The 23,979-nt window shown below is 40.2% G+C and overlaps 1 protein-coding gene across 1 annotated transcript; it reads right to left on the reverse strand.

Annotated features, from left to right (window-relative positions):
* Positions 1 to 9,025: 9,025 nt before the first annotated feature.
* pgpep1l.S (pyroglutamyl-peptidase I like S homeolog) lies at positions 9,026 to 23,660 on the reverse strand. The gene is made up of 6 exons (XM_041587756.1): positions 23,447 to 23,660; positions 19,581 to 19,673; positions 19,321 to 19,373; positions 11,090 to 11,206; positions 10,180 to 10,406; positions 9,026 to 9,200 (listed from the first exon to the last, which is right to left on the reverse strand). The coding sequence occupies exons 2-6, from the start codon at positions 19,612 to 19,614 to the stop codon at positions 9,026 to 9,028; spliced, it is 606 nt and encodes a 201-aa protein (XP_041443690.1). The 5' UTR covers positions 19,615 to 19,673; positions 23,447 to 23,660.
* Positions 23,661 to 23,979: the final 319 nt, after the last annotated feature.

The following is a 23,979-nucleotide window of genomic DNA, read 5'->3' on the forward strand; positions in this document are numbered from 1 at the left end:
TCTGCTACGAGGGTTTTGTTCAAACTGTCCACATTTTGCTTGTTTTGTGATTGTTGTACTCCATTTAAGTAATGTGAGGAACAACCTCATGAACTACTACCATTGAATCCCTTTCATTGCTGGCTCTTTCAAGGCTGATGACCTCCATGATAACATTAATGTTTGCTTTGTCCATTCCTTACCAAACGTTGTTGCCTGGTCCCTTCTGCTTTACAAGATATCCAAATATCTTGCCATCGGAGGTGATCCATTGATTGGATGATGAAAAACTGGTAAATGTATCTGTTCAGCGGTCCCAGGCGTACTACTGTGTTGTCTGCCTTGAACTCATGCACTGATGTGTAGCAACCCAAGGACAGATTTGGATTACCACTAACATGATTAGTTCTTAGAGCTTCAGTTCCGCGCTTCTCCTGGCCGACATCCAATTTGAAATTATTCATTATCCTCCAGGCTACCAGATTTAGTAGGGTGACTGCCAGCAAGGAGGGCAAAGTTTAGCACTTACTAGTAGAGTAGATCCTTTGTTTTGATCAGTTGAAAGAATCGAATAGTAAATGGTTGAAGCTTTTTTTAAAAAAGGATAATAATCTAAGGTGGGTTAATCTGAGACCCTGAAATCCGAATCCTTTTCTACTAAAAGGCCGTCCTAAGAATGTGCTTTCAGCTGTAAAATGAATGCTTCTTATACACCACTGTTTGTAAAGTGTTGCCCAAACAACACTAGGATATATTTTTTTGGCCAGTAGACGCAAAGCAAATTTCTTAATCCTCCCTTATTTTTAAAAATATGCAACATTCTATAAAATATGATACGGGACTCCGATGGAGGCCAATCTTAACCCAAGAGCTGAAAAATGTTCAACCCCCAATATTCAATATTGAGCTGAATGGGATAGTAGTTCATGAGGTGCAACCTTTAGTGCCAAGTGGAAACTAGTTTTGGCTACATGGAAAGCTTGGTCAATAGGTCACAATAGAAATGTTAGAAGCTTTCTGCTCTTTTCTTCTTGATTCAATAAACACAGAAGGCAGAAAGGTGATTGAGACAATATTTATCATCTTGCTATATTGGTTTTGAGTGATATCTTGCTCTTTATTCTATGCTCACTCTAAACCCTGGTATTGTTGTGCTTCTAAAGTGCTTGATGGATACGCAAAGTGTATGCATCTGGGTGTACGACCCAATGTGATCTCGGGAATCTGTAATGTGTTCTAACACTCCCCTGCGTACAAACAGGGCGCATATCAATAGAAGTGTCTGAACATTCTGAAATCAGAAGTCACTGTTTGGTTTAATATTAGCTTTGTGTGCACATTGCAGATTTTCTGTGCACCCACCAAGCCATCGTCTATCATTGCTATGCATCAAACACATTGATACTCTCAGAGCAGTGGCAATTGGCTTGTCTTAATCACTTCTGTTTCCCTCTCTATCAAGCCCATTTTTATTATTAATTTTTCTAAAGCGTGTGCTTTGTGTGATTTGTTTTGGGTTACGTGGTGAGGGTTGTGATATAAGAAAAGAAAATACTGAACTGCATCCAATTCTGCAAATACCGTTTCACTTTAGATGATGTGGAAGCTTAACATTTTGTCGTTCTCGTCTGTCTGAGGCAGAGATCCATTGTTTTTTTCTGTTTAGAACTCACATTGGCATTCATTGGCAGAAGAGGAGATACAGAACTGTTGCATGTTTCACTAGCAAGCAGGTGCATTTTTTTGTCCTGGTGTTGCACAACAAGGCACTTATATTATTATGAAGCATCACTCGGCACAGAAAAGTGCATCTACATTGCATTGCTAGGAGTTCAGCCATGATCTGTGGAACGGCTGGGAGGGTTCCAAGTAATGTCCAGAGAAAAGAAAGAAATGTAGCTTCAGCGTAATGTTTATGGGTGAGCTTTGGAGATTAAAAAGAGGGCTAAATGGGACAGGTAGCTGGCTACATCATTTGGCTTCTATACACATAATGAATACAGTATTTGGATAGGCTGGGTTTCTTTGCCCAGGTATGATGCTCAACACCAACATAAAGATTATATTGAGAATGTGTATGACTGGCTGTGCCCAGGGGCCGCCCAAAGTCTCTGCTTTCTGAATATCAACAAACTTGATTGGATGAATTTAATGACTATCCTGGAAGACATGTTGTTGGTATTTCTAAAAGAATGGGCTGTTTAGAGTCGGGGCAAAATTCTGGGAATGACCATTTCCAGCATTTCAGTGTTTAGGGTGGTAGGGAAAGCGTTGTGTTGTACTGGTCGGTCCTGCTGGAAAGCCTTAAGCTTGGAGCCCTTTGGTTAAGATGGCAACTAAGGAATGTGTGTTCTGATCTGTCTGATGCTGTTGGGTCTTTATCAGCTTTTATTCTAGACACCGTGATCACAAGCAGCAAATAGGTTTGGAGTACAATGGCAGACCTCCACAAACTCCGACCCTGATCCAATCCTGGAGCTCATTGTTAGAATCACTAAAGTATTTGGTCCTTTTGGCACAGTCGGCTCAGCACATCGCGTGCGACACACACTTATTTCTCTGTGATTCTCACTAGTATTTCCAGCCTGCCTATTTGCCTTTGCTACCAGCTTGGCAAGAAATCCCATTGAACAGCTTCTCCATTAGCATCTTTCACAGGACTGCTTAGTCCAGTAGATTACGGGTAGTCTTTTTGACAAAACAGAAAAAACAAATCCAGTTTACAACAGCCAAATTAATGTCTCTCTCTTTCGCTCTCGTTTTGTACGTACATGGAAGAATTTTTGTATTTATATTTTAATAAACCTCCCGAAAAATAAGTGTGTGGCACTCTCTTCCGAATAGAAACCTGTCTTTTTAAATGTGCATAGCCGAGTGTGTAATATATATTTATTACACTCTGACGTATATGTAGATAAATAGGGATGTAGTTAATGTATTTACGGAGCTTTTTTATAATGCCAAAAAAAAAAAAGAATAACTCTTAACCTTGTCACACATCTGAAAAGTCAACAGTTCTGTATCTTCAACATTTCCATAACCCTCTGGTTTGATTGGGCTGAACTTTTACTGGTCATTTCACTTTTTACTGTATCCTGGTGTTAAGGTCAGAGTTAGAACTGCCTGGACTGCTCGGCAGAATACTGACAGATTATCTGAGTTGTAGGTTCAGTCATATAAAATTGTATTTTTCTTTTAACTTGTAACCATTCTAGCGCTGGAACTGGCGTGCGTATAATATAATACACTACTGGTGGAGACAGGTCAACCACAAATTGGAACGTTTGCTATAAATGGATATGGCGGTGAGTCTGACTCTGGTCTTGTGAATTAACCTCTTTCTGCCAAACACGGGTATATACAGGCTAGTTGTGTGCAATGCATTGCAAGTTGGTTTTTGTTTTTGGGGGGGAGCAAGCATGGCTGGAACTGGAAGGTCAACCATGCGCTTCACTTCACTTGTGCAAACCAAGGTATTTTCTTTCTTTTCCTCTCCACCTTCTGTTTCTCGATTCAGTACAGCCTCAAATACACAAGAACTGGCCAGAGTTTCTCACTACCTCTGGGGAAAAAAACATGAAACATTAAAAAAAAAACTATGGAATTTAATGAGTTACTAATAAAATAATATAAATTACTTAAAAAAAATCTTTTTCCAAGTTTTCTTATTTAAGAAAGAAAAAAAACAAGCAAAAAAAAACATAACATGGCCAATTTGTTACATTGAGATTATATGCGGTGTGTAAATTATTCATAAGAAATTCCTGTGTTTATATAAAAATGAATCAGTAGAAAAAAAAATCAACTTTTTTGTATATTCTGTAAGAATTGTTTTCCTGTTCTTGCTATATACTCTGAATTCTTTACAATATTGGAAAAAAAGAAACTTTGTCTATTTTAAATGGCTGAACCTAAGGCAGTTTTAGTTTCTCTTACTCTGCTTCTTTTCTAGTAGTTTCAGTACTACAAGATTTAAGTTAAATAAAAGAATTCTGTATGCATCTCTGTCTGCTTCTTGCCTTGTGTGTGTGCGTCCCAGTTGGATCTTGCATTTAAAAACGTGGATGTTGTAAAACCCCCCTTTAAATTGATTCCAAATGGCCATTAACAGTAAGGTGACTCCATAAAACCCAATATTTTTGCAAAGTACACATTGTGACATTTAAAATAGTCTTTCTACCCCAAACTACTGGTTATAACTTCAAAGCTTTGCTAAAATAACATTTATTACATTTTTATAAAACTATTTGAAACCATCAAGCTTACAGTTCCAGTATGTAGTCCATTTGGTACCCCATATGTAGCCAGGGGTCTTTGTGAACAGTTTGTTGGTTTCAATAGAAAACCAACAGTCATGACATGCATGCTGCTACTGATTCTGTGTAATTGAATCATTAATTGAGGCTTGTTCCAAATAATAGCAGTGTGGCGTTCAATTAGTGAGCTCATTCATTCCGTGTAAAAACAGGTGTCAATTACAGCCCTTATTTAAGGAAGGAAGGCAGCAAATGTTGTGCATGCTGATTATAGTGCATTTCTGTCTCAAAATCTGAGTAAAATGGCTCGTTCCAGACATTGTTCAGAAGAACAGCGTACTTTGAGTAAAAAGCTGATTGGAGAGGGGAAAACATATAGTGCAGAAAGTGATAGGCTGCTCATCTAAAATTATCTTAAATGCTTTAAAATGGCAACCAAAACCTGAAAGACGTGGAAGAAACCGGAAGACAACAGTTTCAATGGACAGAAGAATAGCCAAAATGGCAAAGACTCCGCCAGTGATCAGCTCCAGGAAGATCAAAGAAGATGTAAAATTACCTGTGATACTGTTACAATTAGAAGACCCTATTTGAAGCCAAGCTATCGGCAAGAAGCCCCTGCAAAGTCCCATGGTTAGAATAAAAGACGTGCTGAAGAGATTACAATTTGCCAAAGAACACATTGACAACAAATTTAGATAACATTTGAGTTTTGGGTACATTTAAATTTATTAACGTAAGAAAAAAATTAACATAAATTCGACCTTTGATAAATCTGCCCCCAGTGTTGATTTCCAAGAATGAGAGGTTTTAGAAGATAATGATGTGATCCTTGATGAAGTGGATCTGTGAGACCTTGTCTCCTGCAGGTGTCATGAGCTCTGCTTTCTCTTTAGCACTTTGCACTAAAAGGTCTCTCTTTGGGGGAAATTTACTAAAGAACAAAGTGGCTAACGCTGGCGAAAATATGCAGTGACGTCATTTCAGCACTTTGCGGGTTTACTAACGGGTGCTGGCGTAATTTTTCTGGTGTAAGATCGCCAAGGAGATAGGCAACTTTGCACTCAACGCCAGGCGAATTTTCGGTCTGGCAAAAGAGCATTACTACTAGGGATGCACCGAATCCACTTTTTTGGATTTGGCCGAACCCCTGAAAACTTCACGAATCCGAACCCTAATTTGCATATGCAGATTAGGGGTGGGAAGGGTAAAACATTTTTTACTTCTTTGTTTTCTGACAAAAAGTCACGCAATTTCCCTCCCGCACCTAATTTGCATATGCAAATTAGGATTCTATTTGGCCGAATCCTGCTGAAAAAGGCCGAATCCTGTCCGAACCCCGAACCGAATCCTGGATTCGGTGCATCCCTAGTTACTACGCAAATTCACTAAGTTTTTGAATTTACTGACCTCTATCGCCAGACTTGCCTTTGCCACCTCAGACCAGACGAAGTGCAATAGAGTAGATAGGAGTTCCGCAAAAAAAAAAAGTCCCAAAAAACACTGGCGTCTTTTCCTTTTTACAGGGTGATAGGCTGAAAAAGATCGATTTTTTTTTTGGGGGTACCCTCCTTTCCCCCTACATTTGATAACATATGGCACCTAAACTATACTGTGGGCACATGTATAGGGCATTATAACAACTCTATATAATTTTATTAAGGTTCCCTGGCCTTGTGTAATGTAATGTATTTGGTGCAGTATATATGGCCATTGTACTTTAACATATGCAAATTAGCCAAGGCTAGCATAACTTTGAACTGCTGATCCTATTTTCACTAGCGCAACTTCACCAGCATTCGTTACCCTGTACGCAACTCCGGATCTTTGTGAATTAGCGTTGTTCAGGCGAATTTACGCCTGGCGAAGTGTTGCGATGTGCGCAAAGCCATCGCTGCCGAATTTTCACCGGTTAGTGAATTTGCCCCTTTGTTTAAGGCTTCAGTTTTAGTATCCATTAAGATTTAGCGTATTTAAAGGGGATCATTGTCCGCCAGCCTCTGCTAGTCCCCGCCCACCTACCAATGGAAAACGAGTAGGCATCGAGCAGGCGTCTGCAAACCGTCACTGCCTACTCATTTTCCATTGGTAGGTGGGCGGGGACTAGCAGAAGCTGGCGGACCAAGAAGAGGAGATGACCACAGGCCGTGAAGGTATTGCGCGATGCTAAAGCTGGTGCTGGTATGTGGGGGATATGAATGCGCTGCGATTGCCTGAAAAACTGCTCACAAAAAATAATCACTATTGGAAAAACGCTTATATCAACTCTCCAAAGCCAGAGGGGATTTACATTTTTGACCATAACAGACAGCCCCTTTAACAGACAGCTGCTGATAATGCTCATAGGTAGCAGATATGTGGTTTGTACAGTCTCTTAAATTGGCTGCGTCATTATTAAAATGAAAAAGGACGGACCTGCAATGCACAATCCTTTTCCATAATTCTGATAAATTACTTTGAAAACCCATGAACTTGTAGCCTCTTTAAGCAATTAAACATGAATATTAAACCTAATACAACTATTAACAGCAGAGGCATTACAGGGACTCTGTTATACTAGTGACGTGGGGTAAAGGGTTTACTTGTCCTTTAAGGGCTTTGCACTGGATCTATGAATAAGTTGTGCAGAGTGTTTGAAAATCGTTTTCCTTAGGTTTGCAAAGGACGGCGTGTGTTCTGTTTGAAGGTTATGGGCAGCAAACGAGGACAAAACTGCTGGTGAAGTTGAAAGTTGCAAAACAGCAGATGCAGCTGAAAGTGGGATTTAAGCTAGACATCATCTAGGAATGAAATTCCTCTTTCCATCCAGCCTGAACATTGTTGTCTCGTTTATTTAGCTCAAGGACAAAAGTGTTCATAGAGGACAAATTCCATCTGAATCATTGCTTTCAGCCTCAACCTGTCCTCTGCCTTATCTAAACATCAGCGTGAATGCTTGGGGTACGATTCCTATTTAGAACATTAGCCAGGCCTGCCAACGATACAAATATGTCTGCCTCAAAGATCTGTGACTGGGCCCAGCCACCAATTAGCAAATACCAGTTAGCCAGCCAGAAATATCTGAGTATTATTGGGTAGGGGCAGACCACCATCCTTGCCAGGTCTCTGGAGAGTTGGGATGCTTTAGCGGGAATTGTACTAAGCCTTATGAATTGAGAAGTTTAGGGATCTGATCTGAGCAACAACTGTAGAGTTGATTCAGACTTCTCAAACAAGTATGTAACAATTTTATTTTTTATCGTGGAAGACGTTAATCAGGGGGAAATATATTGCCCTAGTCTGGGTCATGGGGCCTATAGAGGGAGGGCAATTCATTTGAATCCACTCACCCAAAGGGTTAGCCTTTTTGCCTAGCATTCAAACATGGAGAGAATTTTAAACAAATAGGGGCAAATTCACTAAGATTCGAAGTTGCAACTTCGCTGCACTTCGCCAGGCGTAGTTTCGCCAGCGCTCCACAAATTCACTAAAATCCGAAGTTGCGCTCAGGGGTAGCATAAGGTTGCAAAGTTGCGCTAGCGTTGATTCGCTATGTAAAGCGAAGTTACGCTAGCGAAGGCTAATTTGCATACGGCGCGAAATTCAAATTTCAATGGAGGAATACGTATCAGCACTACAAATGCCAAGAAAACCTTCAAATCATCAAATAAAAATTTTATTTTGCCCTACACATGTGCCCACTGTATAGTTAAGTTGCCATGAGTCAGGAAATGTAGGGGGGAAGGAGGGGAGCCCCAAAAAAATTTTTCGATCTTTTTCAGCCTATCACCCATAATGTAGAAAACACGCCAGCGTTTTTTGGGACTTAGAAAAAATTTTGACTTTTTTTGAAACAATCCCTATCTACTCTATTGCGCTTCGTTCAGGTCTGAGGTGGCAAAGGAAGTCTAGCGTAAAAGGTAGCGTTCAGTACACTGCGCAAGTTAGTGAATTTGCGTAGTTACATCGCTAGCAAAAATTCGCCTGGCGTAAGGGTGCGAAGTAACACTAGCGAAACTATGCCAGCGTTCGTTAGTGAATTTGCGCAGTAACGAAAATGCCAAACGCTAGCGAATTAACGCTAGCGTTCGGCGCTTAGTGAATTTGCCCCATAGAGTCCGGGATTCCCAAGATACAATAGGATGTCATCTGTTTAAAAAAAAAAAATTTTTTTTCAGGTTTCTGATTTGCAGCCCCTGAACTCCATGAGCTTTCCTGGTAAAAGTGTTGGGGACAGGAGACATCTGTGGTGTGTTACTCAAGAGACTCTGTATAAGGATTGTCGGTGATTATGCAGTACCTGAGCCAGTCTAGTTACCCCTGTATCTTGCACAGAATCTTTTTGCTCAAGGAATGTCAGGATTTCATAAGTCAACGCAATACATAACACAGCAGCTTTGTTTATTACATAGTTTGCTTTAATCCATTGCCAGTGATTGGCTGGCAGCAGCTCAGTCGTACATGCAAGTTTCCACACTGGGGGGGCCGTTCTATCAGAAGTATAGGGGTATGGGAGCTCAGCCTGAAGGTGAGATTGATGAAGACAATTTAGTTGCTGGCCTAGATATTCTTAGAATAACATGTTTTCATGTATCTATAACCATGTCTGAGGAACGTTGAGTCTGAGGAACGTTGAGTCTGAGGAACATTGAGTCTGAGGAAGGTTGAGTCAGAGGAACACTGAGTGTGAGGAGCATTGAGTCTGTCGAACGTTGAGTCTGAGGAATATTGATGTACATAGCTTAGAAATAATGCTGCACTTGGCAATGTGGAGTGTAATGATCCATATTAAGGGATCAGTTTATTTGGAGTTACTGATGGGCTGATGTCTGCCCGTACAGAGTCAACATCTCTTGGATAATGTGCTGCAGAGCTTGAGCCAGTCCTCGTGATGTCAAAGCTTTTGTTAATGGAGGCACATGGATGAAAACTGCCCTTCCTTGTCCATAGTGCAGAGAGATGTAGTAGGCATATTCACAGAGGTACCTATAGTAGAAAGAGGATAGTATCATTCACTGCTTTTCTTATGTGTATACACGGCACAGTAGTATAGATATCTATTAATGTGTGGAAACTCTGATAACTGAAGAGACAGGGGAGTCACATGGGCCATGGGGTAGATTCTGTCCTAGCTGTTGTGAGCTTTGTGTGGATTCTGGGACATTAAGCAAGGTAAGTAGGCACAGCCAGCAGGTTATCCTTCAGATTGCACCCAGTGTCTCTACTTTTCATTCAGCAAAGAATGACAAATCTTTGTGCCTAGCCAACTGATACCCAAATTATCAGACAAGAGTTCTAAAATCTTGAGGACTATGTAGGGACAGTCCTATCCTCTAGGTAGATGGAGGAAGGCTGTTTCGGGACGGGGCCCTCTTGAAGGCCACATGCAGCTTTAAGTGGAATGGGTCACACTAAAACTGTCCAACTTGACATTTGTGCCTGTAGCGATAGTTTTAGACTGTGACTGAGAGAAAGAAGAATATCTCTAGGAAATGGATGTGAGAGTGAAGTGAGAAGGATACGGTTGGGGGTGGCACTAAAGCAATGGAAATGGGCAAAAATGCAAAAAGGTCTAATGGCGTTATGGAAATCACTATACAGTATAGGTGCATGGGAAACAGAATTCTTTTTTAAGTTTAATTGAAGAAGCCGCTCAGATGAGAGGTGGAACATTTACAAGAATACTCAAAGTCCAGTTGATTTAGACTTATTTTTTCTAGAAATCTTCACAGACATGTTATATTCCTGTACAGCCTATATGCAAATACATTGTGTTTTTATTATACAGTATATGTATGTCTAGAGGACAGATGTATGGGAACAGGCTGCCTATTGCTGATTTAGGGTAAGAAAACATACATCACTAAGCTGACAGTAAAACAAAATGAGAGACTTCAGAGTAAATAGTGTCTGCATCCCAATGTTTCTGTCTATAGCTTTTCCCTAGGAAACCAAACAGTTCTACCTCCCAGCATCTCTGGAGTAGATAACATCAATCCCAGGCAATGAAATGTTTTTGCAGACGGTTTTCATATTAATGACAGACTCTATTCTTTCTGGCCCTTCCAGCAAACAGCAGCCACCGTGTGGGTGAGCGCCGCCGAGGTCCTTTTCCATGTAGCCTTTGTTTCTTCCGCATTGCTCCAGGGTGATTGCTTTGGATGAGGAGGCCATTCCAACGTGCACAGACAGCTAGTGTGTTTGCCATATTTGCCGACATGAAAAGAACAGAATGCAAACACTTAGCAGCAGGTTATTCAGGGAACATATGTTCATTTTAACTGGAAATCCTAGTTATGAGGCCCTATGTCAATCAGGTTTCATTAAGCAGGGAACCTATTGGTTCTAAGCACATTATTATCTCCAACCTTTTGAACCCGTGAGCAACATTCAGAAGTAAAAGGAGTTGGGGAGCAACACAAGCATGAAAAATGTTCTTGGGGTGCAAATAAGTGCTGTGATTGGCTATTTGGTAGCCCCTATGTGGATTGTCAACCTACATTGAGGCTCTGTTTGGCAGTGCACCTGTTTTTAATGCAACCAAAACTTGTCTCCAAGCCTGGAATTCAAAAATAATCACCTGCTTTTAGGCCACTGAGAGCAACAATATGTTGCTCACGAACTTCTGGTTTGGGATCACTGGCCTAACTGATGATACACATCTAAAGTACGGCATGTCTTTCCAAGTGCTTTCAAGGCAAGTTGCACCAGCATGAAAAGATATGTCTGAACCCCTTCTAGACTTTCTATACTCTTTGCCCACCCAGCCATTACTTAATCTGCTGTTGCTATTAATATACCCCAAAGAGGTGGTACATACAGTATACGTTTCAGGGCAGTACAAACCCATTACAAGTTGGCCATGTGGAACTAACCAGGGGCTTACGCTCTGTCCATATCTTGCACACTTTCCTCATCACCTCACTGTATTTCACTGGAAGCTCCATAATCTGAAGTTCAACATCTCCACCAAGACCAAGTTCAGATAACTCCTACAGCAAGAGATAGAAAACATCTACAAAAAAAGTCTATGATGTAATGTTATCAAATACTGTATGTACATAGAAATCCCATGCCTTGACATGCACACACATATTTTTTATTTTTTTATTTAGTTTGTTCATAACAGGTTTTTTTTCGTAGTAAGCTGTGCAACGTTTGATCTGCTCCAGTAGCCTATCACTATTTAGCTTTCACTGCATCTAGAATGATCAAAAATACTTATTCCTTGCATAAAACTGAAGTAGGAGCCTCCATAAAGTTTATTTTAATGTCTCCCTGGAATAAATGCATAATCCCTGATGTGTGGAACATGACATTCCCCTCCCCCTCCATTAAGAAACACCCTATGTGGTTTAGTTCAGATGTTAATATGAAATGCAGAAGAAAGCATAAAAAATCAGAGGTGACAGACTCCTTTTTTCCATTCCTGCACATAAAACAAGGGTTGCAAAGTAGCAATCAAAAAAGTAAAAATAGAAATATGGTGAACAGATTGCTTCACTTGCAAAGACTAATCCCAAAAGAGTTCTTAAAAATATCAGTAGTTAAAAGAAAAAGTTGAAAAGTATGGTTGCACTGAAAATATATATTTTGGTTGAAGGAGACTTTGGAAATGTAAGGGCACTGGCGGGGGGGGGGGGGGACTAACGAATCTCTTGAATCTCCTTTCAGAAAGCTTTGGATTGCACACGTAATGTGTTTTGCTTGCAGAAATTCAAATCTTTCAAAAGGGGAAAGCAATTTCAGAAGATTTGTGGTAGTGCAGATTTAGAGCAGGGGACAAACCTCATCATCTGCCATTGCCCAAATGTGCTTAATCAGTTCTATTTCTTGGTGTACACAATAAATGAGCTTAATGATACCAGATAAAACACAATATAGTAGAACCCCCAGTCCCATCCCCTTTAACTAATCGTGGTCCTACGTTTTTAACTGTGATATCTGCTGTGCCTGCCACCAGGTAACATTTTTGCACCCATTTACACTAATTACACCTATTACACACCTTCATTTAGTTTGTCTTTTTCACTTATTTTTGCTCACACCTATACTCTTACCTATACTATACCCAAGTGTGCACCTATACACATACCATTACTTTGCCTTCACTATTGTTTTTCCATTATTTCATTGTTTTTTTTTTTTTGGGCAATCTCTCTCTCTCTCTCTTAAAAGCCTCAAAAGCTAGTGGTGGGAGAGGACCTAGCCCTCAGACTGAAATCAAGGTTCAGGAGATATTTACTCCAAGTAATGCTACTATGCAGAGAGGTACAAGACCTATTATACTATGACCAGAGGTAAACAAGTTAGTGACTGCTGTGTGGGGTTTACCTTGACGTGATTTGGTGGCTTATCAACTTTATGATCATAACTTTGTAACAAAAAAAAAAAAAAACCCCTGTCTTTGTAAACACATGCACTTGCATATAGAGGTATGGGATCCGTTATCCGGAAACCTGTTATCCAGAAAGTTCCAAATTACGGAAAGGCCGTCTCCCATAGATTATAATCAAATAATCCAAATTTTTTAAAATTATTTCCTTTTTCTCTGTAATAATAAAACAGTACCTTGTACTTGATCCAAACTAAGATATAATGAATCCTTATTGGAAGCAAAACCAGCCTATTGGGGTGTATTTAATGTTTACATGATTTTCTAGTAGACTTAAGGTGGGAAGATCCAAATTAGGGAAAAACCCGTTATCCGTAAAGCCCCAGGTCCTGAGCATTCTGGATAATAGGTGCCATACCGTATACTGAATTACTTAGACAGGGGCCCAGGGAATGTGCACTGATTAATTGGCCAAGGCAGTAGCACTTCCATTGTACTTAAACACATTTTAACTTAGCATTGGAGTGCACCTACAACCCCCCTTTTTTTGTAATTAAAGGGATACTGTCATGGGAAAAAAATGTTTTTTTCCAAATCAGTTAATAGTGCTGCTCCAGCAGAATTCTGCACTGAAATCCATTTCTCAAAAGAGCAAACAGTTTTTTTTATATTTAATTTTGAAATCTGACATGGGGCTAAACATATTGTCAGTTTCCCAGCTGCCCCCAGTCATGTGAATTGTTCTCTGATAAACTTTAGTCACTCTTTACTGCTGTACTGCAAGTTGGAGTGATATCACCCCAGCATCTTAACAACAGAACAATGGGAAGGTAACCCGATAGCAGCTCCCTAACACAAGATAACAGCTGCCTGGTAGATCTAAGAACAGCACTCAATAGTAAAATCCAGGTCCCACTGCAACACATTCAGTGTTATTGAGTAGGAGAAACAGCCTGCAAGAAAGCAATTCCATGCTAAAGTACTGGCTCTTTCTGAGAGCACATGACAGGCAAAATGACGGCTGAGATGGCGCCTACACACCAATATTGCAACTAAAATACACTTGCTGGTTCAGGAAATTAAAATTTATATTGTAGATTGAATTATTTGCAGTGTAAACAGTATAACTTAAAAATAATAACTACATCATAAAAATCATGACATAATCCCTTTAAACGTTTTAGCAAACTTAATGGCAAAGGGCCAGAGTCGTAATGAAATACACCCTCCAGTACTCAGAACTTAGAGGATTTTTAGCCAGGCCAATTTTTCTGATTATTTTTCAGACTCTTTGATTTGTTATTGTACCTGTGCATTGGAGGAAAGCTGATGTAAGAATTCCAATATTTAAAAAGGGATTACGATCACCTGTAAATTTGATGTCTGTCTGTCAGGAGCACTCTGCAGTGCTCCTCCTCCCGTCCACGCGAAACCAAGATGGAGGCACTCATGGTTGCCGCGTGGGTTCTGGCGACATTGCATTTTGGCGCTCTGAACACTGGTTCAATGCCCTATTATAGGTCCCTATTGCTGGTGTCCTGGCTGTTTTGTATACTGCCATTTCATCTTGATTCTTGGACTTTGACCCTTGCTTTATTCTGACTACGACCCTTTAACGTCTACCTTGTGAACTTCTGCCTGCTTCCTGACTTTGCCTCCTGATTAACCCCTTGGCTACCGCAAACTGGGCTCTTGGCCTAGTGCTTCCTCCTTGGTCCGGACTTCTCTGATACTGGAGCCGCGAGGCCCCTGACAATTTTGTTTATTAAGGGATCACATTTATAGCATATATACCGTATATATATATATATATATATATATATATATATATATATATATATAGCCAGGCATTTATTTTTTAGGCTGGCTATATATGGGAAGATAAAAGCTGCCAGCTCAGCACCTCCAGATCAAGTGGGCAATTTATTGTCCCATGCTGGGGCTTGGGATTGCCTGCTCAACCATTTGATTAGCTTTGAACTGAGGTCTGTTTGTTTTGGTTATGTTGTTTGTACATGGAGAGAAAACTGGCTAAAGGATTGTGAACTCATGGTACAATCTCTAATTGGTGCAGGGGTCTGTATTGGACCACTTATATTAAATTTGTTAATTGCACAAAATTTTGCAGGCCATTTAAATCCATCCTGGACATAGCATTCTTGCAGGGGATCTGTGTAAAATAGAAATCTTGGTAGCTTAATTGAAGAAGAGATTTACGAGGACATTTATTAAATTTTTTTTCCTATTGTATTAAAGAATAAAATTGACCTAGCTCCCAACCACGATCAAGCTTAATTAAAAAGTTTGGATCAAAAATTATACGTGCGGGAAAAGTCTTGACAAGATTGCGTGACTTTTTAAAATTAGATTATTGAACAAAAACCAAACAATTTACCAACTATCAAACATAAACCAGCGTCAACAGTTTCAATTGTAAAAGGGACCATCTGCCATTGACTTTTACATGACTTGGGCAGGTTTTAGCTAGAGTATTTTCGGATTCAAATTTGTAGCAGCTTTGGAGCATAAAAACTTTTTTCCTCTAAGAATTTGAAATTTTCCCCTTAAAAACTCGACCAGAAAAATTTGAGGCTTAATAAATAGGTCCTTAATACTGATATATGTAATGTTATGCAAGTCACATATACCCTTACAGAGAAGTACTAACAGATATTAAGTCAGCTATAACAAGCTATGCCAGTCAGCAGCAGCTGCAGCAGGAAGGGTCAGCAAGGTTTTACTTTTTTGTCCTGTATTTAGGAAGGTATATTCAAAAACGGAGAGGGTAATTCTTCTCCCATACAATGCACTGGTAAGGCCCCCATCTACAGTTCCTCTTGTATTGATTATAGGTTACTTTGTATTTTGGTTCTGTGTAAATACAGTTGTGTTTAGAATAATAGCACTGTGTTTAAAAAAATTGAATAAAGTGCAAAATCCTTATAATAGTTTTTATTTTTATACACGCAAATGCTTTGGGGACACTGCACATTCTATTCCAAATTGAAAAATGAATCAAGTTTGGTTGTTCCAAAAAAATAGCAGTGTCTGCATTCTTCTTTACAAAAATACTCCTCTCAGTCCCACCCTCCAAGCCTTCCAATATCAAATTTGTATAGCTGGAGCTCACAGGTGTGTAGAGGTCAAAAACCCACAGCAACGCAAAAGCCACACCAAAAATAAGCAAGGCTTATGGTTGGATGGCCAAATGAGATAGTAAATGATGTCCGTACAGCCTTCAGTCCACTAACTAACTAACTAACTAACTAACTAACTAACTAACAAAAATTGGTTTCCAAATGTAAGAAATGTGTTACAACCAGTGTACACACAATAATTTATGGGGTGTTGCACATTGTTGTTTAATCCAAAGAACTGCAAAAAGCATCTAACACTGATTGGCTACTTTGTGCTGCTGTAATTCCGCAGCAATAAAAAAATCAATTCTTGCCACTAATACCAGCTATGCCCTACTGCTGGTGGTTACAATATGTCAACTCCTGGTTCTTCTTCCGAGTGATGTCAGACTGTGGTCAGAAGCAGTGCCTTAAATTAGTATTGGCTGTGACACTTTAAGATGCTTCATTAATATTGGTGGCAAGCTGCCACTGCCAGCAGCAATGTGATGTTGAGGGATATAAACGCTTCTCATTTAACATCATCGCCTTCTCAGCAGTCAAAGAAAGACGTATCCATCAAGTGCAAACTTTTACCCACCCTGCCTAAATTCTACATGATTCAGAGGTAGGAGAATACCCAGCAATCTGAAGCTCTCGCAAGTCTATAGGGGAAATGAATTCGTTTCTGACTCCAGAAGGGCTATGTGATGTATCTGCAAACACCTGGAGCCAAAGATTTCTGAGGGAAGCCTGGATATCTGTATTTTTTGAAAAGAATAATCCTAACCTAAGAGAACTTCAGGTTGCCACCTGGCCGGTATTTTACCGGTCTGGCCAGAAAAATGATGGCTGATCCCAATTTTATTAATAGGAAAAAAAGATACATTTATAGAAAGGCCGGTATTTTTTTCCAGAAAATGGGGCAACCCTGTCGACACCATACACACACACACTGCTTTGTAGCCCACTCAGGGCCAGATTTCAGCTTGGGCGATCCTAGGCTGCAGGGTCCTAGCGCTCACACAAGCACTTCCCCTCGTGTACGAGCACAATCATGCGGTGGAGCACTGGGGATTATGGGTACCGGAGTATGTGTCTCCAGTGCTCCTCAGAATGTGGCTGGACGACATACCACCCCTACCTAGGCCTGGGCATTTGTGGCCACGCTACAAATTCAACTCTGAGCCCACAGAGGTGGCTCCAGATCTGGTCTAAACTAAATTTTAAAGCAGTGCCGGACTGGTATGCCAGGGGCCCACCAGTAAACCTTAGACTGTGGGGCCACTTTCCAAACTATTATTCTCTCTTCACTCAACTGCTTTATTGTCCTAGTCTTTTATCTCTACATACAATACTCTATTCTTCCATTATTAAGCCCCTAGGGAGTGACCATGAAATATGCAAAATGGTTAGAAGCAAGAGGGCCCACCGGGAGTTTTCCTGGTATCCCTGGGGGCCAGTCTGACAGTGTATAAACTTCTAGAAGAATTCTCATCTATTTCTGATTTCTTGATTAATGATTAAACAAGGACACTGTTTCACTGAAAGATGCGGGTATATTATATCTTTTAAGAGCAGCCAGTATGGTGCTCCTGCTTGTAAGAATAAACATGGATATACAGTTGGGTTCAGAATAAAAGCAGTGTGTTAAAAAAAGCTCAAAATCATTTTAATAGCTTTTATTTCCATACACACAGACGCATTGGGAACACTGCACATTCTATTCCAAATCAAAACATGAAGAAAAATGTATCACATTTGTGTTATTCCTTTTAGTGAAGAAAAGGGAATATTAGGGTGTTTCAAAAAATAGCTGTGTCTGCATTCTTCTTTATAAACATTCACTGTATAAACTGAAAAATGTTTCAAGAGTTTGCTTTCCTTTGAATCTCTGAACTAATATTTAGTTGTATAATCAGTGTTTCTGAGAACTGCTGCACATCTGTGTTGTATGGAGTCCACCAACTTCTGGCACCTATTACATTCCACAATTCTTCTGCATTTCTTGCTTTTGCCTCAGAAACAGCATTTTTGATGTCACCCCACAAGTTTTCTATTGGATTAAGGTCCAGGAATTGGGCTGGTCACTCCATAACGTTGTCTTGTTGTCTTGTTGAAGGGAATTTCCTCTTCACATAAGGCAACATGATCTTTTCAAGTATTTTGATGTATTGAAACTGATCCATGATCCCTGGTGTGAGATAAATAGGCCCAACACCATGAGATTACTATGAGAAACATCCCCATATCATGATGCTTGTGCCACCATGTTTCACTATCTTCACACTGTACTGCGACTTAAATTCAGTGTTTGGGGGTCGTCTGACAAACTGTCTGTAGCCCCTAGACCCAAAAAGAACAATCTTGCTTTCATCAGTCCAATAAATGTTGCTCCATTTCTCTTTAGGCCAGTCAATGGCAAATTGTAAGCTCTTCAGCATGTCTTTTCTTCAACAATGGGACTTTGCAGGGGCTTCTTGCCGATAGCTTGGCTTCACATAGACGTCTTCTGATTGTAACTGTATCACAGGTAATTTTACACCTTCTTTGCTCTTCCTGGAGCTGATCACTGGGTGACTCTTTTGGCTGGTCTTCTATCCATTCAAATGGTAGTTTTCCATTGTCTTTCATGTCTTTCAGGTTTTGCTTGCCATTTTAAACCAATTGAAATAATTTTAGCTGAGCAGCCAATCATTTTCTTTATATACTTCTTTATATATTTTTTCCTCTCCAATCAACTTTTTAAACAAAGTATGGTGTTCTGAACAATGTCTGGAACGAGCCATTTTACTCAGATATTCAGAGAGAAATTTACTATAATCAGCATGCACAACATTTGCTCCTTCCTTCCTTAAATAAGGGCTGTAATTGACACCTGTTTTTTTAAAGAATGAATGAGCTCACTAATTGAACTCCACACTGCTATTATTTGGAACAAGCCTCAATTAATGATTCAATTACACAGAATCCGCTGTATGCATGTTATGTGTCTGTTGGTTTTCTATTACTCTACTACACCTAATAGTAAATTATTTGCCATGTAGAAATATAATATATCAAAATCAGTGATTGATTGGCTTAGTGACATCCAACTGCTATTATTCTGAACACAACTGTGTGCCTACAGATATGGCTCTCCCAACAGAATAGCCTATACCTCTTTTGCTAGACATCTACAGACGCTACAACTTTATTGCTTTTGCTACTTTTTATTACGCATTTTTCTAGGCAGGCCCTCTCCTATTAATATTTCAGTCTTCTATTTAAATTAAAGCATTGCTGTAGCATAATTTGGACCCTAGCAACCAGACTGCTAAACTTGCAAACTTGAGAGCTGCTGAATAAAAAACTAAAAATCCACAAATAATAAAAATTAAAAGCCAACTGCAAATTGTCCCAGAATATCACTCTCTACATCATACTAAAAGTTAATTTTTTGAACAACTCCTTTAAAAAGGGATGATTATTCTTTATGTATCTATTACATGTGTTCCGACCAAGCCAATATTTGGGTGCACTATTTACGGTTGAGGAAATCAGCAATGTAACTGGGCATTATTTAATTTGAAAAAATAAAATACAATTAATTTTCCACGGTTATACTAGCAACAAACAGATATGTGATGTGTTCATTGCCACAAACAGTCGTTACCTTCACTGCTTCCCAGCTGGAGTTTATGATATAATTTCTATACGGTCCAAAACCTGAAAGACAAAAAATCTAGAGCAACTACAGTGACTTTCCATTCATGTAAATGACATGCAGCAAAGAGAGCTAACTGCCACATCTCTGCCAGATAAACTATGAGCGTTATGGGTTTTTTAAAGGGCAAGTGACACTGAAATTGTAAGCCCTGCACAGGAAAATAGGAATAGTAAAATCACAGAGAAAAAAAAATTAAAAACACTTACCAGTGACAACAACAAGATTGGAATTAGAAGCCATGAATCTATAGTTATCAGGCCTTTCAGATTTGCTGTGGGAACTGTTAGGTCAAGAATATTCTGTAAAACAGAGGACAGGGTTCAGCTGTGATTAGGCAGTGCTGGGAGAGACCATCCTGGATCCCACAGAGAAACATAATTACATATCACAAACCTGTATTAGGACTGTGGCTGTTGTATTACTGTAATGTAACTGGACAATATTCTATATCATAATAACATATAATATGAAGCATTGTATAAAATAAACTGGAGGTCTGCATCTTGACCAGAGGTATTGAGTTTGACAGCACCTGGAAAGTGTTTTGTTTTTTTTTAATTTGAAAGTTTGTATTTCCTAGTCTGTTATTTTGCACAGTGTCCCTAGCCGCCAAATAGCACCAAGCTACCTGGTAGGCTACTTTTTATTGTTATCCTTATTTTCTGTTGGTCGTCATTTCTTTAGAATCCTCTCTCATACCAAAGAAACCACTGCCTTGTTGCAGCCAGCAAGAACATACAATAGAAATTCCCAGGACACAAGCTGTTCCCCTGAGCAATGCATTTATGGGGTTGTTCATCTTTAAATTAACTTTTAGTATTATGTAGAGCAGGGGTCCCCAACCTTTTTAACTCAGGAGCCACATTCAAATGTAAAAAGAGTTGGGGAACAACACAAACAAGAAAAAGTCCCTTGGGTGCCAAATAAGGGCTGTGATTGGCTATTTGGTAGCCCCTGTGTGGACTGGCAGCCTACAAGAGACTCTACTTGACACTATACTTAGTTTTTATGCAATTAAAATGTGCTTTCAAGCTTGGAATTGAAAAATAAGCACCTGCTTCGAGGACCCTGAGAGCAACATACAAGGGGTTGGAGAGTAACATGTTGCTCATTACCGTATATACTCGCGTATAAGCCGAGTTTTTCAGCACACAAAATGTGCTGAAAAAGTCTACCTCGGCTTATACGCGGGTCAATGACGAATGGATGCGCTTCAGAAGAACATACGCTCCTGCGTGCGCACACCATTCACTTCCTACCCGCCCGCATCTCCCCGGCACCTCCCGCTCACTCACAGTGACATCATCAGAGGCGACAGGCGTAGTTCCTCCTACTGCAGGCCCCCACCTCCGCCGTCCTGCGGCGCCTGCGGGAACTCTAGAGATGCGCTGTGGCCAAGTAACTGCGCAGGCTGGTGCACAAAGCAAAAAAACATAATTTCTACGAGCTACAGGCAGCAGAGCATTGCCGTGAGTTCTAACATGGAGCTGGAGCATTGCGTGCGTTTGTTGGTGTGCTTGGTGCTCGGTCTGGCCACAGCAGCGGACACAGGTGAGAGCATTTGTAGGAAATCTTCCTTTCATGTAGCGGACTGCATCAGTACATTCTTTCTGTAGCCTTTCAGCTGTGGAGTTCATTTGGCAGCCATGGCTATAGGAATGCCCCATCTCATGGGAAATAACCCATTAACAGCCTCCCTTCTGTACATATACTCTCTCATGGGTTGCTGGGGATATTTTCAGAGTAATGAGAGTCTGGATAAATGGCCTGCCATAACCCTTTAACAGCCACAGTAAGCCAGTGTTACTGGGACTGACTGGGTCTCTGTGCAGCTTAGCATGAATGATTCTCACTTGGGGACAAAATATCAATGTAGATATCTTTTTAGTGAAAGGGGTTGCTCAACTTTGAGTTTACTTTTTGTATGATGTAGAGAGTGATGTTCTGAGACCGTTGCAATTGGTTTTCATGTTTTATTATTGGTAGTTTTAAAATTTATGTTTCAGCAACTCTCCAGTTTGGAATTTCAGCAGCTATCTTGTTGCTAGGGTCCAAATTACCTTAGCAACTAGGGAGAGGTTTAATTGAGTGTAAGCCAAAATGTGCTGAAAAAGTCTACCTCGGCTTATACTCGAGTCAATACGTTTTACAAGTTTTTGTAGGTAAAATTAGGTACCACGGCTTATACTCGGGTCGGCTTATACACGAGTATATACGGTAGCTACTTGTTGGGGATCACTACTTCAAGAGAGACAATTTGCAATTGGTTTTCATTTGTGGTGTTTGCGTTATTTAGATTTTTATTCAGCAGCTCCCCAGTTTGCAATTTCAGCATTCTGGTTGCTAGGGTTCACATTACCCTAGCAACCATGCACTGATTTGAATAAGATGCTGGAATATGAATAGGAGCGGACTGAATAGAAAGCTGAGTAATAAAAAGTGGCAATAACAATACATTTGTAACCTTACAGAGCATTTGTTTTTTAGATGGGGTTAGTGACCCCTCCACCCATTTGAAAACTAGAAAGAGTCAGAAGAAAAAGGCAAATCATGTAAAAACTAGAAAGAATAAATAATGAAGTCCAACTGAAAAGCTGCTTAGAATTGGTCATTCTATAACATACTAAAAGTTAACAGTTCAGTGTAAAAATAAAAACTGTGTAAATAGATAGGCTGTGCAAAGTAAGAAATGTTTCTAATATAGTTAGTTAGCCAAAAATGTAATGTATAAAGGCTGGAGTGACTGGATGTCTAACATAATAGCCAGAACACTACTTCCTGCTTTTTAGCTCTCTAACTCTGAGTTAGTCAGCGACTATAAGGGGGGGGCCATATGGGACATAACTGTTCAGTGAGTTTGTAATTGATCCTCAGCATTCAGCTCAAATTCAAAAGCAACAGATATGACCCATGTGGTCCCCCTCAAGTCTATGATTGGTTACTGCTTGGTGACCAGGGTAACCAATCAGTGGAAACCAAGAGAGCTGCAAAGCAGGAAGTAGTGTTCTGGCTATTTTGTTAGACATCCAGTCACTCCAGCCTTTATACATTACATTTTTGGCTAACTAACTATATTAGAAACATTTTTTATTTTGCACAGCCTATCTATTTACCCAGTTTTTATTTTTATACTGAACAATTCTTTTAAATAATGAGACTGAACAGACTATTTAAAGGGGTAGTTCGCCTTTAGATTAACTTTTCGGATGATGTAGACAGTGATATTCTGAATTTCCAATTGATCTTTATTTATTTAAACAGTTATTTCGCTTTTTTCCCCCGCAAACTGGTTACTAGAGTCTTATTTTGTCTAGCAACCGGGAAGTGATTTCAGTGAGACCCTGAAGGAGGGAGGCTCAGCAGGAAGATACGGTAAGTGATAAAAAGTAACAATAAAATTGTAGCTTCACACAGCAATAGTTTTTTGTGGGGGGTTAGTGACACCCAGCATTTCAAAGCTGTTAAAAAGGCAGAAGAGGAAAGTAAATAACTATAAATCGATAAAGAATAACTAATGAAGACCAATTGCAAAGTTGCCAGGAATAGGACATTCTACGTGATATATAATGTAATAAAGAATCACTTTATGGTGAACATATTTGTATGTATAAATGTGACAGGGAATAAAACATCAGGGCTCGCTGAGCTCTTGTTATTGCTGCAAAAATAATCCCCTACAGGCGGACAAGAGACCTGAGTCGAGATCAAACGGAGGCAGCAGGGCCAGCAGACAGGACTTGGGAGGAAGTTGCAATCAATGTAAGATGACGGAGCTGCTGGGCAGAAGTGAGAAAACTGCCCGGTCAGGACTGCTGGGCACAACAGAGACTTAGGGGGTGGGATTCCCTCACAGCGCTACAGGGTACATATTAGGACACAGGCCTGGACTGGGAGTCAAAATAGGCCCTGCCATTCCAAGTACACAGAGGCCCAAACAGCCCCCTATCAGCCCAAACAGCCTCCTACCAGCCCACTATATAATAACTTTCTATGAAACTGTACAGCAGCCCCTCTGGCATTTTCCAAAACCCACAGATTGCCAGTCCGGGCCTGTTAGTGCTGTGCACCTTACCCCCTGTCAGCAGGAATCGCCGTGCCTCACACACTGCTTTGGCAACACGACCCCATTTCCATGTCCCGAGTGCTTTTTTTTAATGATATTTTATTCTGCCATGCAGGCAGCCTGCGTCAGTATATGTCACCTTGAGGCAAACTGCCAGTGGCTTCTCTAACAAACTTTATAGACACAGCATGACAAGTGTGTGACAGCTGCCTCCTAGTTACACACAGAATATCCTGCCTCGGTTATGTCCCAGTCAGGGCCACCATAAGAATTAGTGACCTTACAAGTTAAAGAAAACCCCAATTGGTGGCCAGGGGCCCCTACAAGTAAAAACATCATTGATGGTCAGACCCCCCCTCCCACAAGTTAGAAAAAAAACATCGGTGGCCAGCTCCCCCAGTTTAAAAAATAATTGGTGGCCAGGGCCGCCCCAAATGAAAAAAAAATAGTACTCAACAAATAAAACAAAAAAACATCACTGGCCATCCCCTGCCACAAGTAAAAAAAAAAAATGGTGACCAGGCCCCCCATAGAATAAAAAA

The sequence above is a fragment of the Xenopus laevis genome, chromosome 3S, assembly GCF_017654675.1.
Source record: "Xenopus laevis strain J_2021 chromosome 3S, Xenopus_laevis_v10.1, whole genome shotgun sequence".
NCBI classification, from domain to species: Eukaryota; Metazoa; Chordata; class Amphibia; order Anura; family Pipidae; genus Xenopus; species Xenopus laevis.

Coding starts and splice junctions, on each gene's coding strand:
- pgpep1l.S (XM_041587756.1), bottom strand. CDS start 19,614: ATGGCTTCTAATTCCAATCTTGTTGTTGTCACTG. Junction 11,207..19,320: donor CCAGCTGGGAAGCAGTGAAG/GTAACGACTGTT, acceptor CTCTTGCTGTAG/GAGTTATCTGAACTTGGTCT. Junction 9,201..10,179: donor TACTCCAGAGATGCTGGGAG/GTAGAACTGTTT, acceptor TTTCTACTATAG/GTACCTCTGTGAATATGCCT.